The sequence below is a fragment of the Populus nigra genome, chromosome 8, assembly GCF_951802175.1.
Source record: "Populus nigra chromosome 8, ddPopNigr1.1, whole genome shotgun sequence".
Lineage (NCBI taxonomy): Eukaryota > Viridiplantae > Streptophyta > Magnoliopsida > Malpighiales > Salicaceae > Populus > Populus nigra.
In genome coordinates this window covers 16,872,292-16,892,192 of record NC_084859.1, presented here as the reverse complement: position 1 = coordinate 16,892,192, position 19,901 = coordinate 16,872,292, and the positions used below count along the sequence as shown (strand labels likewise).

Here is a 19,901-nt window from a genome sequence, read left to right as displayed (position 1 = left end):
TTTTGGATGAAACAGCACGGAAAAAAACAACCTTTAAAATTGAAATACTGCTACTCTCTTACTAATCAATATTATTAATATTAATATTATGTAAAGATATTTTATTCATTAAAGTTTTTAAAATTAAATGACTCTCTATCTTTTCAATAAAATGATAAAGTTTAGAGCTATAAATATTCTTTAAATTATCCAGATAAAATGTTCATATTTATATTCTCGTATCATACATCCTCAGAATATTTATCATGTAAAAACTAATAACAAACATTAATTATGGTTCCTAAAATCTAATAATTAATTATTATCTTATTTATTATAATTTATTATTAAAAAGTTAATCATTGGAGATTTCTAAACCCCATAAAAAATAATTTTTTTTAGCAAGAATCAAATTTCTATCACCAACTATTTGCTCCATCAACTTTAAATAATGAATTACTGTTTTGAACATATGATTACTTGTTTTCTAATTAAACACTCAACACTTAATAACTCTATTTCCGAGCATTGCTGGATTCTAGAATTACATCAAATAGGAGCAAAATTCAACTTTTAATTTATTTAAAGTTGCACATTTTTCTTTTGGAAAACAGTTCCTTTATTCTTCATGCAAATGTCGGGTGTTTAAATAATAATCACATTAAATGTACGTTTTTATCTAATGATGAAGTTTCTCTTTCTTTTCTTGATGTAACAATTGGATTATAGGAGAACAATATTTTTTTTTTAATATATGTATGCGAATCCATTTCATTTGGGAATTTTATTATCCCTCCAACAAATAGAAAGGTATTATTAACCGCAGTGTATATATATATATATATTAAAGCCTCCTCTACTTACTCGCTGCCTATGTAGAACCCCCAAATAGCAGTTGCAAATTTCTGGTACCTAATAATTAATTAAGAATAAATTGCTGAAAAAAATCCCACTTTACCTTAAAATTGAAGAAATCAATCCAACAAATTGAAAAATAAAATACAACTGCAACAACAATAACTGGTTTTCAAATGATATTCAACATGTCTTTCGCTGTCTCCAGTCGCTCTCACTTCCAAGTAGTTGCACGCAATATAAAAAGAAGGTAGGTCTTGCTAACTCTGTCAGCTCCCAGCCCCTTCTGTCTATACTACTCGAATTCCCCCTCCCCTCCCTCCTTCCTTCCTTCCTTCTACTCTCATGTTGTACCCTTTACGTTAGAGTTATTTTCATTTTCATGGGGTATACGACGACTCCAAGTTAAAGTAAACGTACCCTTCAATTTTCCAATAAATCTCTTCCTCTCTAAAATACACCTTTGTTATTTAAACTAGTAAGCGAAAAGATTCTTACACCAAACTCCAAAAAACTTAACTTGGAATCCCTCCAACTGTAGACCGTTGCAAAGTCCACTCTCGCTCACACCACACGTCCTCCCCGTTTCCTTGTCTACCTCTCCCTCTTTCTTTCTTTCTTTTCTGTCTGATTCTTTCTTATTCTCAACAAGGATTGATCATAAACCAAACCAGCTTTGTAGCTAGTCTTGTATGAATATTCTTTCTTGATCATCATGGCGATGATCACTTGCATGACTGCTTCTCTGAAGAAACTCGTGTCTTTGTTTCTTGTAATAACATTTATAGGGAAGAGTTGTGTGTTTGGTCATTTTGTGGTAGAGAAGAGTAACATAAGAGTGCTTTCTCCTCTGAGTTTGATATCAAAACATGACAGTGCAATAGGTAACTTTGGTATACCAGATTATGGTGGCTACTTGGTTGGTTCTGTTGTGTATCCAGATAAAGGAGCTTATGGTTGTCAGGCTTTTGATGGTGGTAAACCCTTCAAGTCTAAAGGCTCTCGCCCAACTGTCCTACTTCTTGACCGTGGAGGTATAAATAAATATATTACTCACGATTATTCTCTTGCCTCTTTAGTTTTCATAGATTGATGTTAATCTTGTGTAAATTTCGTTTCTTTGTTAAGAATTTGATTCATGGATTTCCTTTGACTTTGACTTCAGTCTGCCTGTAATCAATCTTTTTATTGATTTGCTTAATGATTCGTTAACAATTTGATTAACTCTTTCGTGGAGTAGCTAGTAAACCTGGTATGAAATGGGTTTTTGTTTGATTTTGCTCACACACTCTGCTTTCTCTCTTTCTCTTCAACTTTCTTATTAGCCCAGTGAGATTAATTTGTTACGGATTTGATTGATGGATCACTAATTATGGAGTCAGCATTAATGGCTAGCTGTTTTCTGTTTTTATGAATAGCTTACAAAGGCATATTCAGTTTTTAGTAATGCATTGGAATCTAGTTGTTTGCTTATTGCAGTTGATTTTATTTGAATTTGGTGAAAGTTATTGGGAAGACAATAGATTACTGTTTTGCTTTTCTCTCCATGTGTTTTGAAGCAACTAATAGTTCCACATTCGTTGTCAAAATCCTCTGTTTTATACCCTTCTATTTTGCTCTCTGGCTTCAACATAGGCCCACATTCTGTTCACTTCGAGGTTCGATAGGTTGACTGTTTGATCTGGATCAACTGTGAGATAAAAAGGAGGAGTATTCTCATTCATTTCTTAGTTTTTGATAAATATTTTAGTCACCATATAGAACCGCCATTAATTATGTTTAATTAAATATTTACTTTCATTTTTCCATTTATTCTCTTTGTTCTTGCCTTCTGTAGGCTTCAATTCTTATATAAATTGATGATTTAAAATACTATATGATCTTATGTAAATGTTACGATTGATGATTATTCCCCCAAAGATTTGAATTCATACAGTTCAATGATGATAAGCTCAATCAAGCCCGCTGGATTTCACAAATCCTGGAGGTTTTGAGCTTTCTGTAATAGTTTTTGCTGATGAAATCAAATGTTGATCTTTCTGTTTTTCTTATTGAAAATGTAGAGTGTTACTTTGCCTTGAAAGCATGGAATGCTCAACAAGCTGGAGCTGCAGCAGTGCTCGTGGCCGATAACATAGACGAGACTCTAATAACCATGGATTCTCCAGAGGTGAGCAATGACGCTGACGGGTATGTAGAGAAGATTGGAATCCCATCAGCTTTCATAGAGAAGTCATTTGGAGAGAGCTTAAAGGAAGCCTTGAAGAATAAAGAAGACGTGGTCATAAAATTGGACTGGAGAGAGTCAGTGCCCCATCCTGATCAGAGAGTTGAGTATGAGCTTTGGACGAACAGCAATGACGAATGTGGTGCTCGATGTGATGAGCAGATGGATTTTGTGAAGAATTTCAAAGGTCATGCTCAGATCCTCGAAAGAGGGGGATACACTCTATTCACTCCACACTATATTACTTGGTATTGTCCTCAGGCTTTCATTCTTAGCAGTCAATGCAAATCTCAGTGCATAAACCATGGAAGATACTGTGCTCCTGATCCAGAACAGGATTTTGGGGTGGGATATCAGGGGAAGGACGTGGTATTTGAGAACTTGAGGCAGCTTTGTGTCCATAGAGTTGCTAATGAGAGTGGAAGGTCTTGGGTTTGGTGGGATTATGTGACAGATTTCCATTTCAGGTGTTCCATGAAGAACAAGAGATATAGCAAAGAATGTGCTGAAGATGTTTTGAAATCACTTGGTGAGTTCTTTTCTACAGTATAGTATTTACAGAATCCTGCTTGCATTAGTTTTGTGATGATTACAATCTATGGATGCAGATTTGCCTGTTGAGAAGATCAAAAAATGCATGGGTGATCCTGAAGCTGATGTGGAGAATGAAGTGCTCAGTATTGAGCAGGAACTGCAGGTCATACTTGTCATTTGGTTTGCAATTTTCCGTTCCTGCAGTCCAAATCGGCCTTCAAATAGCACCACTACAGATTTCTTTTCTAAACTGAAATACATTGCCCTTAATTGCATGCTTGTGTATTTCTGTATGTATCTGTGTCTGGACATATAAAACACTCGCCGGCTCTTACTTTATATTCTGGTTTATGGAATTCAGGTAGGACGAGGATCTCGTGGTGACGTTTCCATCTTGCCAACATTGGTGATTAATAATGTTCAATACCGAGGTTCGTCTTCCATTGTAGAGTGTAAATGAAATGCATTTAAGTAGTGGGAGATTGTGTTTAAGCATGTTAAAGAGTTGGGTTTGCTATGTAGCTCTGCTTTCTTCGAAGTCGGTTTCAACACTGAATTTGATTCACTGTTTCAATTTTGGATTTTAGATCTTATAGATCACTTCCCGTAATCCAAACCCCAGTTGATGATTTGTATGCTTTTAAATTGCATTAATTTCTTTATAACCTCTCCATTTTATGTTTCTGGCCATTCTAGGGGCACCAGGTTAATCATGATCTGCCCTGCCCACTCTTCGTTAGAAGTGTTTCCATATGCATAGGGTTATATAATTTTTTTCCTATGGGCTTATCTCATGAATCTTGATGTTTTGGATTTCTGTTTCCTTTTCCGATGTTTGTTGGTTATTTAAGTTTTCTTCCCATCTATTGAAACTTTAATTTTAGTTAAAGGAAAAGACACTATATTCCCTGATTTTCACTCGCCTATTGCCAAAATATTCTATGAAATGGGATACCTTTTACAGCTAACCTTGTTATCCTTTTCGTAGAAGTTGTATATATATCATGGCATTATGAGTCTTTTATTTATCTTAACTTTCTTTCTGTAGGAAAATTGGAGAGGACTGCGGTGCTGAAGGCCATATGTTCTGGATTTAAGGAGACCACTGATCCTCCAGTTTGTTTAAGTTCTGGTTGTTGAGACATTTACTGTCTTTCACTCAAGATTGATACTTCACACTAGGGGAAATTGCTGATAAATTCTCTCTTTTTCCTTGATGTTTATTGACAGAACTTGAGACTAACGAGTGTCTCGAAAGGAATGGAGGCTGTTGGCAGGACAGAGAATCTAACACGACCGCTTGCAAGGTAATACAGAAGAAGTATTCCAATATGAGATTTTTTTATCGATCCCCGCATAAGAATTGCCTGGTTAAACCATTCTATATAACTTGTTGCTGTCCTTTGTGTTTTTTGTTTCACTAATAGTAGGATCTTGAGTTTGTTCAGGACACATTTCGGGGAAGGGTGTGTGAATGTCCAGTTGTGAATGGTGTTCAGTTTGCAGGAGATGGTTATGTGTCTTGTACAGGTAGGCTCTTTTCCTTGGCTATACGTTCATTAAGATTGGAAGTGCCAGTCCCTGTCTAACAATCTCAGTGAAGGAATGATATTCTGTTTCTTCTGTTGTGTTTTCAACCTTCTTACCTATGTGAAATAGACAATTGTACTCATATATAGGCTACTCACACAATTCTTTTGGCAGCTATTGGACCTGGAAGGTGTGCAATAAACAACGGAGGATGCTGGTCAGAAACAAGACATGGATTAAGTTTCTCAGCTTGCTCAGTTCAGTGATATTATCTTTCGTCTTCTGATTACACTAATCCTCTTCCCTGTCGATATAGTTCTTTTTTCTAAATTTAATAACTACCCTTGAACTTTGTTCGTTCCATCTTGACACCATCCCTTTCCATGCTGAGCAGAACTCCCTGCTATCTGGTTGCCAATGCCCACAAGGGTTTCGAGGGGATGGTCACACATGCGAAGGTGTTTTTCTTCTATCAAATTGACTATTGGAACTGTTTCATTATATCACTCTCCATCTGCAACTTTTTTGATCTTGTGAAATATTTCTCTCCTAATAGTTTTCTACTTTGCACCAGATATTGATGAATGTACCGCGCACACTGCTTGCCAATGTGATGGTTGCTCCTGTAAGAATAAGTGGGGTGAATATGAGTGCAAATGTAAGGGGAACCTCATTTATATAAAGGAGCAAGATGCTTGTATTGGTAAGAGAAACAATCTCAGATTAAAATTTTTAGATGACCTCTTTTTCTGCAGGAGATGTTAATGGCATCTGTGATTTGATATAGAAGCCGGTCAATGACGAGGTTCTATTTATAGTTTCCAAAGTAAAACTGGCTCTTTCATTTGAATGTTGAATTTCGCATTACCTCGTTTAAGTTCAGTTGTCCCCAGCAATATTCCATTGAATCCACTGTTTAGGTATTAATCTTATCAGGTTCATTTTCTTAAACTTCGATATACTGATTAATTTTATATTAGAAGGTTTTTCTGCTACTTAGCAATCCTTTCTGAGTGGTGTCTTTATGCTTCATCAAAACTTCCATGATTGGAAACAAAATGCTATGAGTATGAGATAGTCAATCAGCAATATCATCCAAGTTTAATCAAGTAAAACCGAAGGCAAACTTGTCATCAATTATTTCCTGTGAGATATTTTGACCTTTGTTTGTCAATTCTGCAGAAAGAAGCGGATCCAAATTTGGATGGTTCCTCACCCTTGTGATCCTTGCTGTTGTGACTGGAGCTGGCATTGCTGGTTATATATTCTACAAATACAGGCTTCGGGTATGTCCACATGCATTCAATATATGGACCAGCTTTTTCTTGTCTATCTTGGGTTATTGATTTGTATCTTTACTTGCAAGAAATGATGTAATCATCCAACATTCTCTCTTTCCAATTGCAGTCTTACATGGACTCGGAGATTATGGCTATCATGTCGCAATACATGCCACTTGACAACAACCAGAACAATGAAGCTTCAACCGAAGCCCAGCCACTACGGCATGGCACAATGGTGTAAGGTAACAAGTCCTTTTCTCGGTGGTTACATATTCTGTCATTTGTCTAACTTTGGTGCTCAAAATTTTCTGCAACCTAACCCCTCACCTTGCTTTCTATTCACAGATACAAGAACTAAAGCAATCAGTCTTGCGAAGAATGATACCATTAGAAGGGCGGATAATGTTGCTACTGGATGTAAATTTTCATAACAAATGGCAGCTCTTATACACAGCAGAGAGAAGTCCAGTTCTCCTGCTACCATACGGTTTTAGAACAATACTCTTTTTCATTTTTATAGAAGAATCTGGTGATTTTTTCCTACTGTACAGAAAAATAGCTGAGATCATGAACATGTTGCTCCAAAGATGAATAAGAACACGTAAAGGTGACTAATACATATACGATGAAAAGAATAAATAGATGAAGGATGTGTAAAAATGAGATGCTGCTCTGTATTAAGAACTTTAAGACCCTTCAACAGTTGCTATGTGCAGAGCATAGTTGATGCCGTGTAAAGGAAAGTTCTGTAGTCTATAAATTAATAGGGACTATATTTTGCCATTTGCCATATTGAGATATTGCTTAAATGTCCTGTTGGCAGTACTGTGAAGCTGAAGTAATTTTATGACCAAACATCAGCAGATAGCGCCTCCTTTCATGGCCAGATCACGACTACCTGGCTGAATTTTCACGACAGAACGAAATCCTCAGTCTAATCCCTAATCTGTGGGATATTTGTACCTGAAGATAGAAAGAGTAAAATCCATGCCCCATGGAAAAAGGCTAACTAAATTTTATAATGCTCTCGTTGAGAGTTGGACTCAAACGGGTGCTCTAACCAACTGAGCTACGAGAGCTGCTTGAATCTTTGTTTATTTACAATGTATTAGTAAGAATCAACACAGAACATCATCTCTGCAAAGTATAGCAGACCAGTGGGCAGTAGGGTAGTAGAAGCACCATTGATGAAAATGAAAACACACCCCCTCCCACTCATCTTCTTTACTAAATTCACATGAACTTCGAATAAGGCAAGCTTAGTAAAATTAGTTTTCCTTTAGTATGATTCTTGCAAATCGGTTTAGACCATGTTTCATGTTTGGTGAACTATAAAAAAAATCTCGAACAAAAACAAAAACAATCGTTTTCCATAAATCAAGTGTTCTTCTCTTTTTAATTTCGGAAAACACTTTTTTGTTTTTCCACGCATAATACCTTATACAAATCTTACTTTCCTTGTCTTCATAAAAAAAAACACTCAAATATAACTCTCTAGTAATACTATTAATAATTTAAAAAAATCAGTTTGATGTTTTAAAAATGAAATTTACTTAAAAATATATTTAAAAATATATTTAACGAGGTTATAAATCTATAATATTATATTTAAAACATTTATATTATATATATATATATATTATAAAATAAGCTATATATAAATATATGATTGAATATATTCTTTTTTTCCCCATAATTATACTTTTTATATCTTACATGTTCCTTTTGATATGATTTTAAGCTTTTTTTTTAATTTTGAACTCATTTAAAAACAATTAATTTTTTTTGTTAGAAATAATTTTTAAATTAAATTAAAAATTATTAAGTCAATATTTTAATTTAATAAAAAAATATAAATTTTAAAATATAAATTAGAATTCCAACTTAATATATCTATCTCAAAAAAAAAAGTTGCTTCTTAAAAATACTTCGAAACTATTTTTTGTCAAAGGTTATTTATAAAAAAAAATTAATTATATTTTTCGTAAGTCATAATTAAAAGAAAATAAAGAGAACGGGCTGAAAAAAAAGAAGAAATGAAAAGTGGATAACGTTTTTACATAAGTTGAAAGAATCAGCACAGGAGCACGACATGCCATATCTATTCTAGTGCGAGAGTGAGAGCAGCATTTTGAGAGCAAATGGCCTCTACTGCTCCTTTACATCACCACGTCGCTCACTGCTTCTCCATCTCCCAGGTCCCCTCTCTCTGTCTCTCTCTCTGTCTTTGCTGCTCATGTATTATTTATTTCTATGAATTGACTTGTAGCCATGTTTATGTGAAAGAAACAGTGTAAAGATAAGGAGGTTTTATTACAGCATGGATGGACAGCAAGACCACCACCCAGATATTCATTCTTCAGAAACAGGGAAAACAGCATTAATCTTACCACTAGTGTCAGCAGACCCATTAAAGCTTTTTCAGTTGATATACCTTCGTATCCTCTCCTTCAACCTCCTAAAGTCGAAGAAGAGTCTGACTCTGAGGTACCCCAATTTCACTTTCTTCTTCATTTCTTATTCTCCCTTTGGTTTCTGAAATGTTAAATGATTTGTTCTTGAATTTCTTTTCTTTGTGCCTATTTTATTATTTTTGTTAGAAAGCATACAAATTTAGATTCTATGATGTGGTATTTTTTGTTTTCTTTTATTTCCCTCCACTTCTCTTCTAATTGGCAAATATTTCAAAGCAGCCCTTTTAATTGAAATGTTCTTGGTGTTCCCCTCTCGTGATAGTTGGAACCAGCAGACCCTGATTTTTATAGGATAGGGTATGCTCGAAGTATGCGTGCTTATGGAATTGAATTTAAGGAAGGGCCAGATGGATTCGGAGTTTATGCTGCCAAAGATGTTGAACCACTTCGCCGTGCAAGGGTGAGTAGCTTCATTTCATCATAATTGTTATAATCTAATTGGTAGCAGTAGTACGCTATCTGTCTTTTTTCCACGCAGCAGTGCGTGTGAATACTTCTTGCTTTGTATCTGTTATCAATCAACTTGTCACTGTGTGTATTCCAATACAATGTATTCGGATCTTGGTTTGTTCTTCCACTGAATTCTGAAATGGACTCCCCTTTGTGAGTTTTCTGATGTGTGATTCTGTAATTGAATGAACAGGTGGTTATGGAAATCCCAATAGAGTTGATGTTGAATATAAGTAAGAAGCTCCCATGGATGTTTTTTCCAGATATAATACCATTGGGTCATCCAATATTTGATATTATTAACTCAACAGATCCAGAGGTAATATTTCCATGCTATTGGGGTTTTATTTTCTAATTTTAAATGCTATTTTGATCCTTCATTGATGATTTTTATGTCATTCTATTCCATTATGATCACTGCTTATTGTTTATTCTTTCTTTCATTCATTCAGTAGGTTGATGGGATGATTCACTTACTTTATGACAGTCATTTATCTTTCTGTTCTTTCTGTGTGTTCTTTCCTTGTACTTATATTAGGTATTTCTCTGTGCCAGACAGATTGGGACCTGCGGTTAGCATGTCTTCTTTTATTTGCATTTGATTGCGAGGATAACTTTTGGCAGCTATACAGTGACTTTTTACCTAGTGCGGATGAGTGCCCCAGCTTGCTTCTAGCAACAGAGGTGTGTGCAAGTGTTCCATTATTCATGATTGGCAACAAAGACAGTGACTTCCAGCTTTCATGATCCATTTGTTCTACTATTCATTGATGCCCTTTATTTAGTTAAACCAGCAATTACTTCCAGAATTGGTCGCTTCCAGGCATCACCTACTGCCAAGGTCTTCCTTTTGTATTTTGATAGAACTTGTGCTAAGATTTGTCCACGTAGAGTTCTAATGTCTGTTTTGGGAGTACAACTAAAAAGCTGAGCCTCAGCCAGAGGCAATGAGAGTGAAATTCACTCTAATCAATGTTAGGGCCCATGCCTCAAACTTTTCCTCAAATTGATTTTTGACGCGCGTGCTTAATGTGCAAATGAAATGTCTGTTTGAATCATTGATGCTTATCTCTGATGTTTCTTCAAGGTGATAGCACGTACAATACAATCTTTTGAGAAAGCTATGGCTTAAAACTTTTTTAAGTTCTTTTGTTTGCTATAATTTACAATTCAAATTTTAATTTGTTATTGTAGCATCTTTTAAAACTTCAAAGGGTCAATCTCTTTGTTCTTGGCCTGTGGAGTTCTTTTTATATGCTCTATTATATTGTCATTTAAGCCACACCAAAGCTTGTGAGTTAGCTACCTGTACGCTTATTATTGTCAAGGGACATCTGATTCTAATAGCACTTGAAACTAAACTATCAGTACAGACTTTTTCAATGGTAAGATTTAAAATGAATGAAATTGTTATCAAATTGGAGTCACATTGTTCTGAAAGGTCAGTTGGCATTGCTTTGTTCCTAGTCTACGTGTTTTCTGTGTAAGCTTTTTGCTGAACAAAAGCATCAGTAACCAAGTTTCTCATTTCTATTTCCAAATGTGTGCTACAGGAGGACCTTTTGGAGCTCCAGGATGAGAATCTTGCATCAACTATGAGAAAACAGCAACTCCGAGCCTTGGAGTTTTGGGAAAAGAATTGGGTATAAAAAACATCTTTCTGACAAGATCTAATGCTGTTGCTTATCATTTTTTCATCATATAAACTGCCAAAATGTTATCCCATCAATAACAACTTGTTTGTGCATGTAAACCACTCAGCACTCTGGTGCTCCACTCAAAATAAAGCGCCTTGCTCGTGATCCTGAGAAATTTATTTGGGCAGTTAGTATGGCACAATCACGGTGCATTAACATGCAAATAAGGGTCGGTGCTTTAACTCAAGATACGAATATGCTGATTCCTTATGCTGGTAAGCTTCTATCTCTTAACACTGCACTGAGTATATTACCTAGTATAGCACACTGGAATACCATTACAAAATTATAACCACAGAGGCTTGTTTGCATTAAACATATCCCTGTGATTCCCACGGACACCTATTGACAGATTGGTTACACCTCTAATATTGATAAATGGCTTATCAAGCTATGTTTCCTGTACACTAAATACCAAACCATTTTACTTTCAATTACCTTCGTATCATCAGATTTACACAGTACAGTTTAAATTTAAGCTAGTTGCTTCATTGGAGAGGGGAGAAATCAGCCCGTGCAACATGTGAAGCCACCGTTTCGTATGTTGTTGACCTTTATTGTAAAATTATGAGGTGCATTATTGCTTTTGGTGCTTGAAATCCATTTCCAGTATTATATGCACGCAATGTAAAATATTTTATTTTATAACAAAGAAATTACTTAAGCCTGTCATTTAATCTCCGCAAAATGAGGATGCACTTAATTTTTGCTTAGCAATATTTCCACAGCATCTTCTTCATAGGAAAAATAAATTAATACAGCCAATATAACTTTGGTAGAAGTCGAGTCATACCTGTAGATTGACAAAATCTGAAAATATGGTTTTATTTTCAAATTTTCTTTCTTTCAGTCATATAGCATCCAAGAGAACATATTTCATAGAAAAGTTTAAGAGAATGGCATGTCTTCTTGAACAATATGTCAAGTAAAATGTATGTCGGTTTTTCCCCTAATGTTAAAGTTCAATTGTATAAGCCATCTTTCAGATATTTTTCACTTTGAAATTTCCCATTGTAATACTTCTATGTATTTTGCAAAAGTTTAATGTGGTATCTAGTACAAGTGACACATTGTAATTTGCTTCCATAGGGACATCAGCAAAACTTAACAAAATTTAGACTAAAGGTATCACATTAAAATTTTCACAGTTGAAGATTCAAAATTAGAATGTTTGGCGGTTTAAGAACTGTTCATACAATCAACCATAATGTTAACGCCAATTCTTAATGAGATATAGAACATACAATCTTTGTGCAATGAGATGATTATAGTAAGTTACATGGAGAAGTTTATGGAGAATATGTGCTGCAAAGTAATGATGTTATAACTATTTTTGGTCGAAAGTTCCATGACTTGTTCTTGGGATCAGTTGATGTTTCTCTTTTCCTGAATTCCAGCCTTAAATTTTAGTATTTACATCCTCCACATTCAGATTTCCCTTTATATCTCCATCACCTTTTGTAGAACACTAGTGTTTTGGCTCTTTTGTCAATTTCTCCAATATCTACGCCAGGTAAATCTAGTGATCTTTTGCAGACATGCTAAACCATTCCTTTGAGCCAAACTGTTTTTTCCATTGGCGATTCAAGGATCGCATGCTTGAGGTTATGATAAATGCAGGGCAACAGATAAGGAAAGGAGAAGAGGTACGATTTTGTATATTTGTCCTAAATTTTGATTTTTATTCTTAAATTGGTCTGGTATCTCCATCATGGAAATGCATACACAACACTTATTGTTGGAAATTGAAAAACTATGCTAGAAACTGTGTTTGGAATTACATGGGTATGAGAAATTCATTGCTCAGAAACTTTAAGATTCTGCTATCGTTATAATTCCTTATTCAGTATTACTGCTTTTTTTATTGGATAAAATCTTAGTACAACCACTCATGAACATTACTAAATGTTGAGATTTTCTTTTATAGGATGAAGTTGTAAAAAGGTCGTAGCAGCTTCTGTAAATAGAAGCATGGTGTGATGTTATGGTCACAGCTCATACTCATTTAATTGTCTAATTCGAATTGGTTACTCAGTTAACTTCTTATGAACATTTCTCCTTGATACGTTTTTTGCAAGTTAGAGAATAGAATTATGTGCGTTCTTAACTTGCTCCAGTATGGATATGATCCTGTTGGTTTCATAAATTTTGTACAGATGACTGTCAATTACATGAGCGGACAGAAGAATGACATGTTCATGCAACGATATGGTTTTTCATCACCAGTGGTAATTTGCCCTTAGCTCCATCTAAAATGAAGACAGTTATACTGTAGTTTACAGCATGATGGGCATGGGAATTTTTTGTTTCAAACCACCAAAATCCTGGTTTAGATTTAGCATTTGCTTATTATGATATTTTTGTAGCATATGTATAGGACCATTTGTTTGAGAAAGTTCTTTTTTGTTTCGATTATGTGAAGTCATGTGGGAATTGTTTGCAGAAGCATTCAATTGAATCAGGATCTTTGTATTTCAAATTATAGGGAACATTTTAAAGTAATGGGTGGTTACTTTTATTCTTTTCTTAAAGTTATTCTTGTATGTTTGCTAGTCATTCAAATTATAATCCTGTACTGTCATTCTTTGGCCTCAATGGCCCAAAGAATTAACACAAAATCCTGTCATGTTTCAGAATCCTTGGGATGTAATCCGATTTTCTGGCAATGCACGCATACATTTGGATTCTTTCCTGTCAGTCTTCAATATATCTGGCCTGCCTGAAGAATATTGTCATAACAGTACGGGCTGTGTATTTTTCACGAATTCCTTGCATCAACTTGCTATACTTATCATCTATATGAATGAACTCTAGCCCTTTATCAAAAATATTGAGATGAAAATTTTCTAGCAGGTCTGCTATCCAAAGAGGGAGATGCTTTTGTTGATGGAGCTGTTATAGCAGCAGCAAGAACGCTGCCCACTTGGTCAGATGGAGATCTGCCTCCTGTCCCAAGCATAGAAAGGAAAGCTGTGAAGGAGTTGCAAGAAGAATGCCAGAAGATGCTAGCACAATTTCCTACAACTTCTAAGAAAGACCTGAAAATACTAGGTAAATTATTGAAGCTAATTATGGATGCTTCGCACCAATTGGATTCTTATGCCACCTTTCTGCTTTGCAAAATATCTTAAATTTATGTGCTTATCATCCTGAAAATAATTTCTCAAAGGACTGGAGCAGTTGGTCTTCTCTTTAAGTGCTAGATTTCCCTATCTGACAGTATCCTCAAGTCGTGACAGTAGAATGATTGGACTGATACTTAATGTGTGAGGATTGACCGAATGCACAATGTTCAGGGATATTCTGTTCATTTCGGTCTGTTCAGTTGATAGAACTTATTAAATTTCAGATTTTCAGATTGTGGATTCCTTGTTCTGAAATCTTGAACCAGCTTCAGTACTGGAAGATTTTAGTACCAAGCATGGCTTTTCTCGGTGAAACTAATTCTGAAGATAATTTTTCTCAATCATAACAGATTCTATGCCAGAAGCGACGAGGACCCTTGAAGCTGCAATCAAGTATGTTTTTATGTGATACTGTTCTCTGTACATTTGATTTCAAAATTCTTTTCGTTTCAAATAAATAATCTGAATTTACACAGGTATAGACTGCACCGGAAGTTGCTTATTGAGAAGGTCGTCCAGGCATTGGAAATGTATCAAGAGCGCATATTGTTTTAAGCATGGAGTTTTCCTTTCCAAATGAGTCATGACAATTTTGTTATACATCTCTGATGCACCAAATGGCGAAAGCATAGTTCATCAACTGTTTTTCATGCGCTGCAGTCGTCCATGTTCCTGTATTCAGACATGATCAACAATGTGTGCAACTATGTCTCGATCTGGATTCAGGCCATGAATGTAAATGGGATTGGTAATTAGCATTTGCAGCTATTAACCAACCTCAATATTGGATTTTATCAGAGTATACCACCATGCTTTGATCCCTTTGGATGCAATTGACAAACTTTTGCTTGCAGAAAATCCATCAGAAACCAACTCAAAATGCCTACAAGAGAGGGGGAAGTCGGTTTATCTTGACCTAATTTTGGATGTAATAATATTTGACACTTTTTTACGAATCTTTTTCTCGGAATATCACCTTAATAATCTCTTGTGTGGGCCAATATCTGTTTTCAATTTGAAAATATAAATTAGTAGAGTTGTAGCTGCGGGGGTAGCAAGGAAGCTTTGAGAGCAAATTTTAACATAAAATGCTAGTAAAATGTTTGTGTATTTACGTGTCATTTTTCAGAATTTATTTTTATTTAATTATATAATAATTAAAATAAATATTCATTAGAAACACAATAGTTAAGATTATGTAAAAAAAATTACATTTTCTTAGTGAAAATTATCTTTTCTCGTTCATATAATTTTTTTTTGTTTTCATAATAATTGTATTTTTAGTAGTAGAATGGTTTATTAATAAAAGTTAATAAAAATTTAAAAAAATGATTCATAAAAATTCTAATAACTTAAATTAAAGAGGAAAGATATTTCTTTTTAATAAAAAAAATTCTATTTTTTATGTATATTTTTTGTTTTGACAGAAAAATATTTTCTTTCATTAGAGACATTTTTTAAAAAAATAAAAATTTATTATGAGGTCAATAAAAAAATAAAAAATTAGAAATCAATCATTTTTACGCATCTATATTATTAAATAGAATAATAAATCTATGAAAAATATAATAAAAATAGATATTATATTATATAGTATAATTACATCAAGCCTCCTATAGTTAATCATTTTTATTTTTTTTGCTTTGCCTCTATATTTTAAAAAATTATACTCTGGATATTTAACTTTAATAAATTTATAACACTTTATATCTTCCAGTTTTGGTTAAAAAAAATCAACAAAACAGTCATAATTTTTACAAGTTTATTATTATTTTAGATTTAATGAATAAAAAGTTCATATTACTTAAAAATAAAAAAATTGTCACTGCATGATCATTGTATATGATGCTAGATCGTTGTCAATTACATGGGGTTTGGATAAAGAATCACAACATAAAAGCTAATTTTGCAAGTACAAAATTGTTAGTGGTAGCTAATTAGGGTGTGTGATAATTACAATATTAATCATCATGATCAAATAAAATAAATAAAAATAGCAAATTATATTTGAATTGCATTAAACATAAATTAAAATCCTATGTTTCATGACATCAACAAAAGATTCATGAAATATTATTCATTATATCTAACAAAATGCAAAACAAAATCCATCATGATCATATATTATTTTTTTACATTCTTTAATCAATCAATGTAGCTAGTTTGAGTTGAGTGTTGAGATGATAAAGTTCTGATACTAGCTTATAATTTCAAATTGAATTGATTGTTAGTAGAATAATTAATAACATTAAATAAAAAAAATTAAATTCTAAGATAAAATTAATAACTAATAAAAATTAAATTCCTTTTAAACTCAAAACTTATCAGTTTTTTTACAATAATTTTATTTTTCACGTGTTATATATATTAATTTAACAAATCTTTAGATCTTGTAGTTGCAATGTGGGCAATTAACGGATTGTGTTCAGAAGGGAGGGTGACAGAAGGATGCAATTGAAAACATTAGATATCTTTGAGGGTAAAATTGATATAAATTTTGTTTTTGGAAAAGAAAGAAAGAAAAGAAATGGGCTGATGAATGGATTATGGACCCTGAAAGCCAAATCCAGGCCTAAAGTTTACCGGACCTCAGTTGCAACCGTTTTGATAATGTGTGGCGGTCCCTGATTATCGAATCACTTGCTGTAATTTCTAATTGATACCCGGTTCAGGTTTGCAATTCCCTCGCTCTCATAGTCGTATTTTGCAATCCAGGTGTTTGTTGAAATACCCGAAAGTAATTTCTGTATTTATTCATTTAACATCGATTTCTCTAAGGGAAGTGACTAAAAAGTGTGTATTTTTTGTTTTTATTAAATTAATTAGATAAGATGAGTGGCGGTGGAGGGGGTAGGCTAAAGCAATTATTGGCAGTAGCTGTGACCAAAGGAGTGGAGGAGGCGAGGGCGAGGATATTTGGTCACGTACTTAACCCAACTGGCCTAAGATCTCCTCACAAGATTTTGCGAAAGAAACTCTTTGGTGAAAAAGTGGCACAATGGTACCCTCATGATATCACGAAAGATGACCCTCTTAACATTGATCGCCGCGAAGAAAAGTAATCACTTCTTCCCCCTTCTCTCTCTCGCTCCTCGTTTTTTCTTTATTTTCCCACTTGATGTTTGATTGCTTTGATGTGTTGATTGTTGGGTTTCTGTTTTTTTTTTTTTTGTGATTTTCAAGTGGGTTTTGTTGATTTAGTTAAGAAATTATGTTATTGGAAAGGTTTGTCATTTGTGTTTAGGGAGAAGGGGATTGTATTTATAGGGAATGCGGTACTGGATTTACTCGTTTAGATTGCTAAGTGGATCTTTGAAAAGAAAATAATAATAAAGGGCCATAATCTCTTGAGTGAAACAGTGTGTTATAGGATCAGACAGGCAACTGTATTTAGAAGGATGTCTTATTAGTGCTGCTTTGTGTTTTACCATGCTAACTTTGTTGAGGACGATCATGCATTGCAAACCATGAACGTTTTGGGTTTGATTAATCTTGCTTGTTTCCAAGTCTCAAACGTAGGATATATCCTGAGTCATCTTGCCTGTCTCCCACACTGCTTGAGTCAGCCAAAAGGCAAACATAATATGTTGATCAAAAGCATTTAGTTACTTTGGACTGTCATTTCTCCTTCCATGGAGATGAATTGCTGATCTTTATGTTCAGGCAGTATCAGTCCAAGATGTGTAAATTGTATGCTATAGCTAACCTTAAATAAATTGAACACTGAGCACATAATGCAAGAAAAAAATGAGATTTAAGATCTTTCTTGTGAATGCAAAATGTTTATCTAGCTAGAAGAATATTAAAGATTTGTGAAGATAACCATAAGAAGAGGGCAAAAGAAAGAGCAAAGAGGTTGCTTAAGTTGAAACTCTGTAGCAGTTACCTTCTATAAGATGTTTTTGCATTGAAATTTCTTGTTGTTTTCCCATACCGGGGACTTCACACATGGGGATAATTTTCATGAGCAACAATATTTGCTTGAATGGATATTGAAAAGACATTAACATCCTGTCATGATTAATCTTTGGCAGATCATAGCCATTGGACTAATAAAACTTGTGTACCATGGAACCGATTCATCTCTGATAATAAAAATGCTGAATTGTCCCTCTATCTCAAGCATTTTCAGAGAAGTTGTCTTAGAAAGTTTTATGCCATGTTAAGAATATTAAATTTTAAAGTCTTATCTGAAGTGATTTTCTTGACCACCAAAAATCAATCCTGAGCCTCTGAAAATCATCTTCTTGATGTCACATGTATTTATGATTAATCCAAGGCTTCTGTATATCACTTTATTGTGACTGTTTTGAATAACTGCATAAAAATGGCAGTAAAATTTCAGATCAGGTATATCGATATTTGTAATAGATTGATTTTAGAGAAGCTACTTCTTAATTAGACTACTTGCGGATAAAACGTTATGCGTATTTTTTAGGTGATCAATTGTGAACATTAACAACAACAAACCTTAATCCCAAACTAGTTGAGGTGATCAGTTCTGAACATGAATTTTTAATTATCATTCAAAGAATGTCATTTGCAGTCCTATAATGTGTAGACTTTCGTTTTTCTTGTGAGTTTATAAAGACATCGGTTAGCTTTGGCATTTCATTTCTCTTTGCCCGGCATTCAACCAAACTGCATTTTTCCTTAGGAGATGATTGATCACAGCACTTGTGAGAATATCAGCTTTAAGTAGCTATTTGAATTAAATCTTGCATCTTTTTCTGACATCATTTTCTATCATGCTTTGCTAGGCGGTTATCAAAACTTGAAATTTTGAAGCGTCGTGGAAAGGGGCCGCCCAAGAAGGGACAAGGGAAGGGTGCTGTGAAGCGTAATAAGGGGAAATGATGATTTTCTCTTGTTTTTCGAATCAAATTGAGTGGTTGATCAAGAGTATTTTCTGGTTTTGTCACAACTTTAGGATTTGTATGCCTGTGCCATCTTTTCTCGCACGGCGTCCACTATTTGGGGAAGAGTACTTTCTATGAAAATGGGCGTACATTGATGCGGAAAAACATTACTACCCATCTAATGTTGTCTATGGAATCGCACACTTCTTGCTTGTCTTAAGTGACTCTGCAGTGCAGGTGCTAAAAAGAGGATAGAGAATTTGAGTTCGAACTCTATTTTTAGCAGTTAAGCTAGAACGTCTTCTTTGAGCTTACTTCAGGGCTAAATTTACAGCGCGGAGAAACTAAATAAGACTCCATCCTTCTGTGTTTTCCCCTCATTTGATGGAAGACTTATTCTGACTTCTGAGTCGCGTAAGGTTTTTTGCACTTTTAGATAGCTAGTGCTCAATAAAATGTTGGTACTGATTTAAATATATAGGTGAAATACAAAAAGCAATGGAGATAAAACAAAAGCTGAAGATTTTTCATGGTTTAAGATTTCAAGGATGTCAACATGACAAGCCAGTCCCTAAAGCAAGGGAAGGAATTTGCTAGTCTCTATGCTGTGTGGCACAAAGAATAGAGATGCGGTTGACGAGGCTTCAAGCAGAAATTTCCTGAATTACAAATGATTTGAATGAGCCTGCACCAAAATTAACTTAAATGATTAGTTTCTCCTCTCCATATTCTTCATTTTAGCTGAAACATATGATTATTAAGTTCTCTCTGTGAGAAACACCACCGGAAGATTCTCCTCTCCATGCAACCATTGAATGCACATTCCGGATTCCTGGTGCTTGTTCAGAAGGACTTGAGATCTGCTCATAGATGAAAATTTGGGGTGTG

General features: G+C 34.3%; 3 protein-coding genes across 10 annotated transcripts; all 3 read left to right on the top strand.

Moving 5' to 3' along the window:
• Window positions 1-1,243: 1,243 nt before the first annotated feature.
• Window positions 1,244-7,198, top strand: LOC133700335 (vacuolar-sorting receptor 6-like). 2 transcript variants are annotated; one of them, XM_062123834.1, is made up of 13 exons: window positions 1,253-1,868; window positions 2,898-3,590; window positions 3,670-3,758; window positions 3,957-4,026; window positions 4,644-4,727; window positions 4,826-4,902; window positions 5,044-5,125; window positions 5,300-5,382; window positions 5,520-5,583; window positions 5,700-5,828; window positions 6,308-6,411; window positions 6,533-6,650; window positions 6,754-7,198. In XM_062123834.1, the coding sequence occupies exons 1-12, from the start codon at window positions 1,550-1,552 to the stop codon at window positions 6,647-6,649; spliced, it is 1,911 nt and encodes a 636-aa protein (XP_061979818.1). In that variant the 5' UTR covers window positions 1,253-1,549; the 3' UTR covers window position 6,650; window positions 6,754-7,198. The 2 variants fall into 2 exon arrangements, with proteins under 2 accessions (XP_061979819.1, XP_061979818.1); XM_062123835.1 differs by lacking the exon at window positions 6,754-7,198 and having other exon boundaries at window positions 1,244-1,868; window positions 6,533-6,653.
• A 1,253-nt stretch (window positions 7,199-8,451) lies between these two features.
• On the top strand, window positions 8,452-15,012 carry LOC133700544 (protein PLASTID TRANSCRIPTIONALLY ACTIVE 14). 5 transcript variants are annotated; one of them, XM_062124106.1, is made up of 13 exons: window positions 8,452-8,606; window positions 8,701-8,895; window positions 9,145-9,282; window positions 9,526-9,651; window positions 9,888-10,016; window positions 10,886-10,975; window positions 11,094-11,244; window positions 12,566-12,675; window positions 13,186-13,257; window positions 13,664-13,769; window positions 13,880-14,080; window positions 14,505-14,547; window positions 14,631-15,012. In XM_062124106.1, the coding sequence occupies exons 1-13, from the start codon at window positions 8,550-8,552 to the stop codon at window positions 14,707-14,709; spliced, it is 1,497 nt and encodes a 498-aa protein (XP_061980090.1). In that variant the 5' UTR covers window positions 8,452-8,549; the 3' UTR covers window positions 14,710-15,012. The 5 variants fall into 5 exon arrangements, 3 of the variants coding, with proteins under 3 accessions (XP_061980090.1, XP_061980088.1, XP_061980089.1); XR_009843431.1 differs by having other exon boundaries at window positions 8,466-8,606; window positions 8,695-8,895; window positions 14,387-14,547; XR_009843430.1 differs by having other exon boundaries at window positions 8,466-8,606; window positions 8,695-8,895; window positions 14,379-14,547.
• A 1,671-nt stretch (window positions 15,013-16,683) lies between these two features.
• Window positions 16,684-19,393, top strand: LOC133700856 (small ribosomal subunit protein mS33). 3 transcript variants are annotated; one of them, XM_062124558.1, is made up of 3 exons: window positions 16,684-16,826; window positions 16,981-17,212; window positions 18,915-19,393. In XM_062124558.1, the coding sequence occupies exons 2-3, from the start codon at window positions 16,986-16,988 to the stop codon at window positions 19,009-19,011; spliced, it is 324 nt and encodes a 107-aa protein (XP_061980542.1). In that variant the 5' UTR covers window positions 16,684-16,826; window positions 16,981-16,985; the 3' UTR covers window positions 19,012-19,393. The 3 variants fall into 3 exon arrangements, with proteins under 3 accessions (XP_061980542.1, XP_061980540.1, XP_061980541.1); XM_062124556.1 differs by having other exon boundaries at window positions 16,720-16,869; XM_062124557.1 differs by having other exon boundaries at window positions 16,782-16,891.
• The last annotated feature ends 508 nt before the right edge of the window (window positions 19,394-19,901 follow it).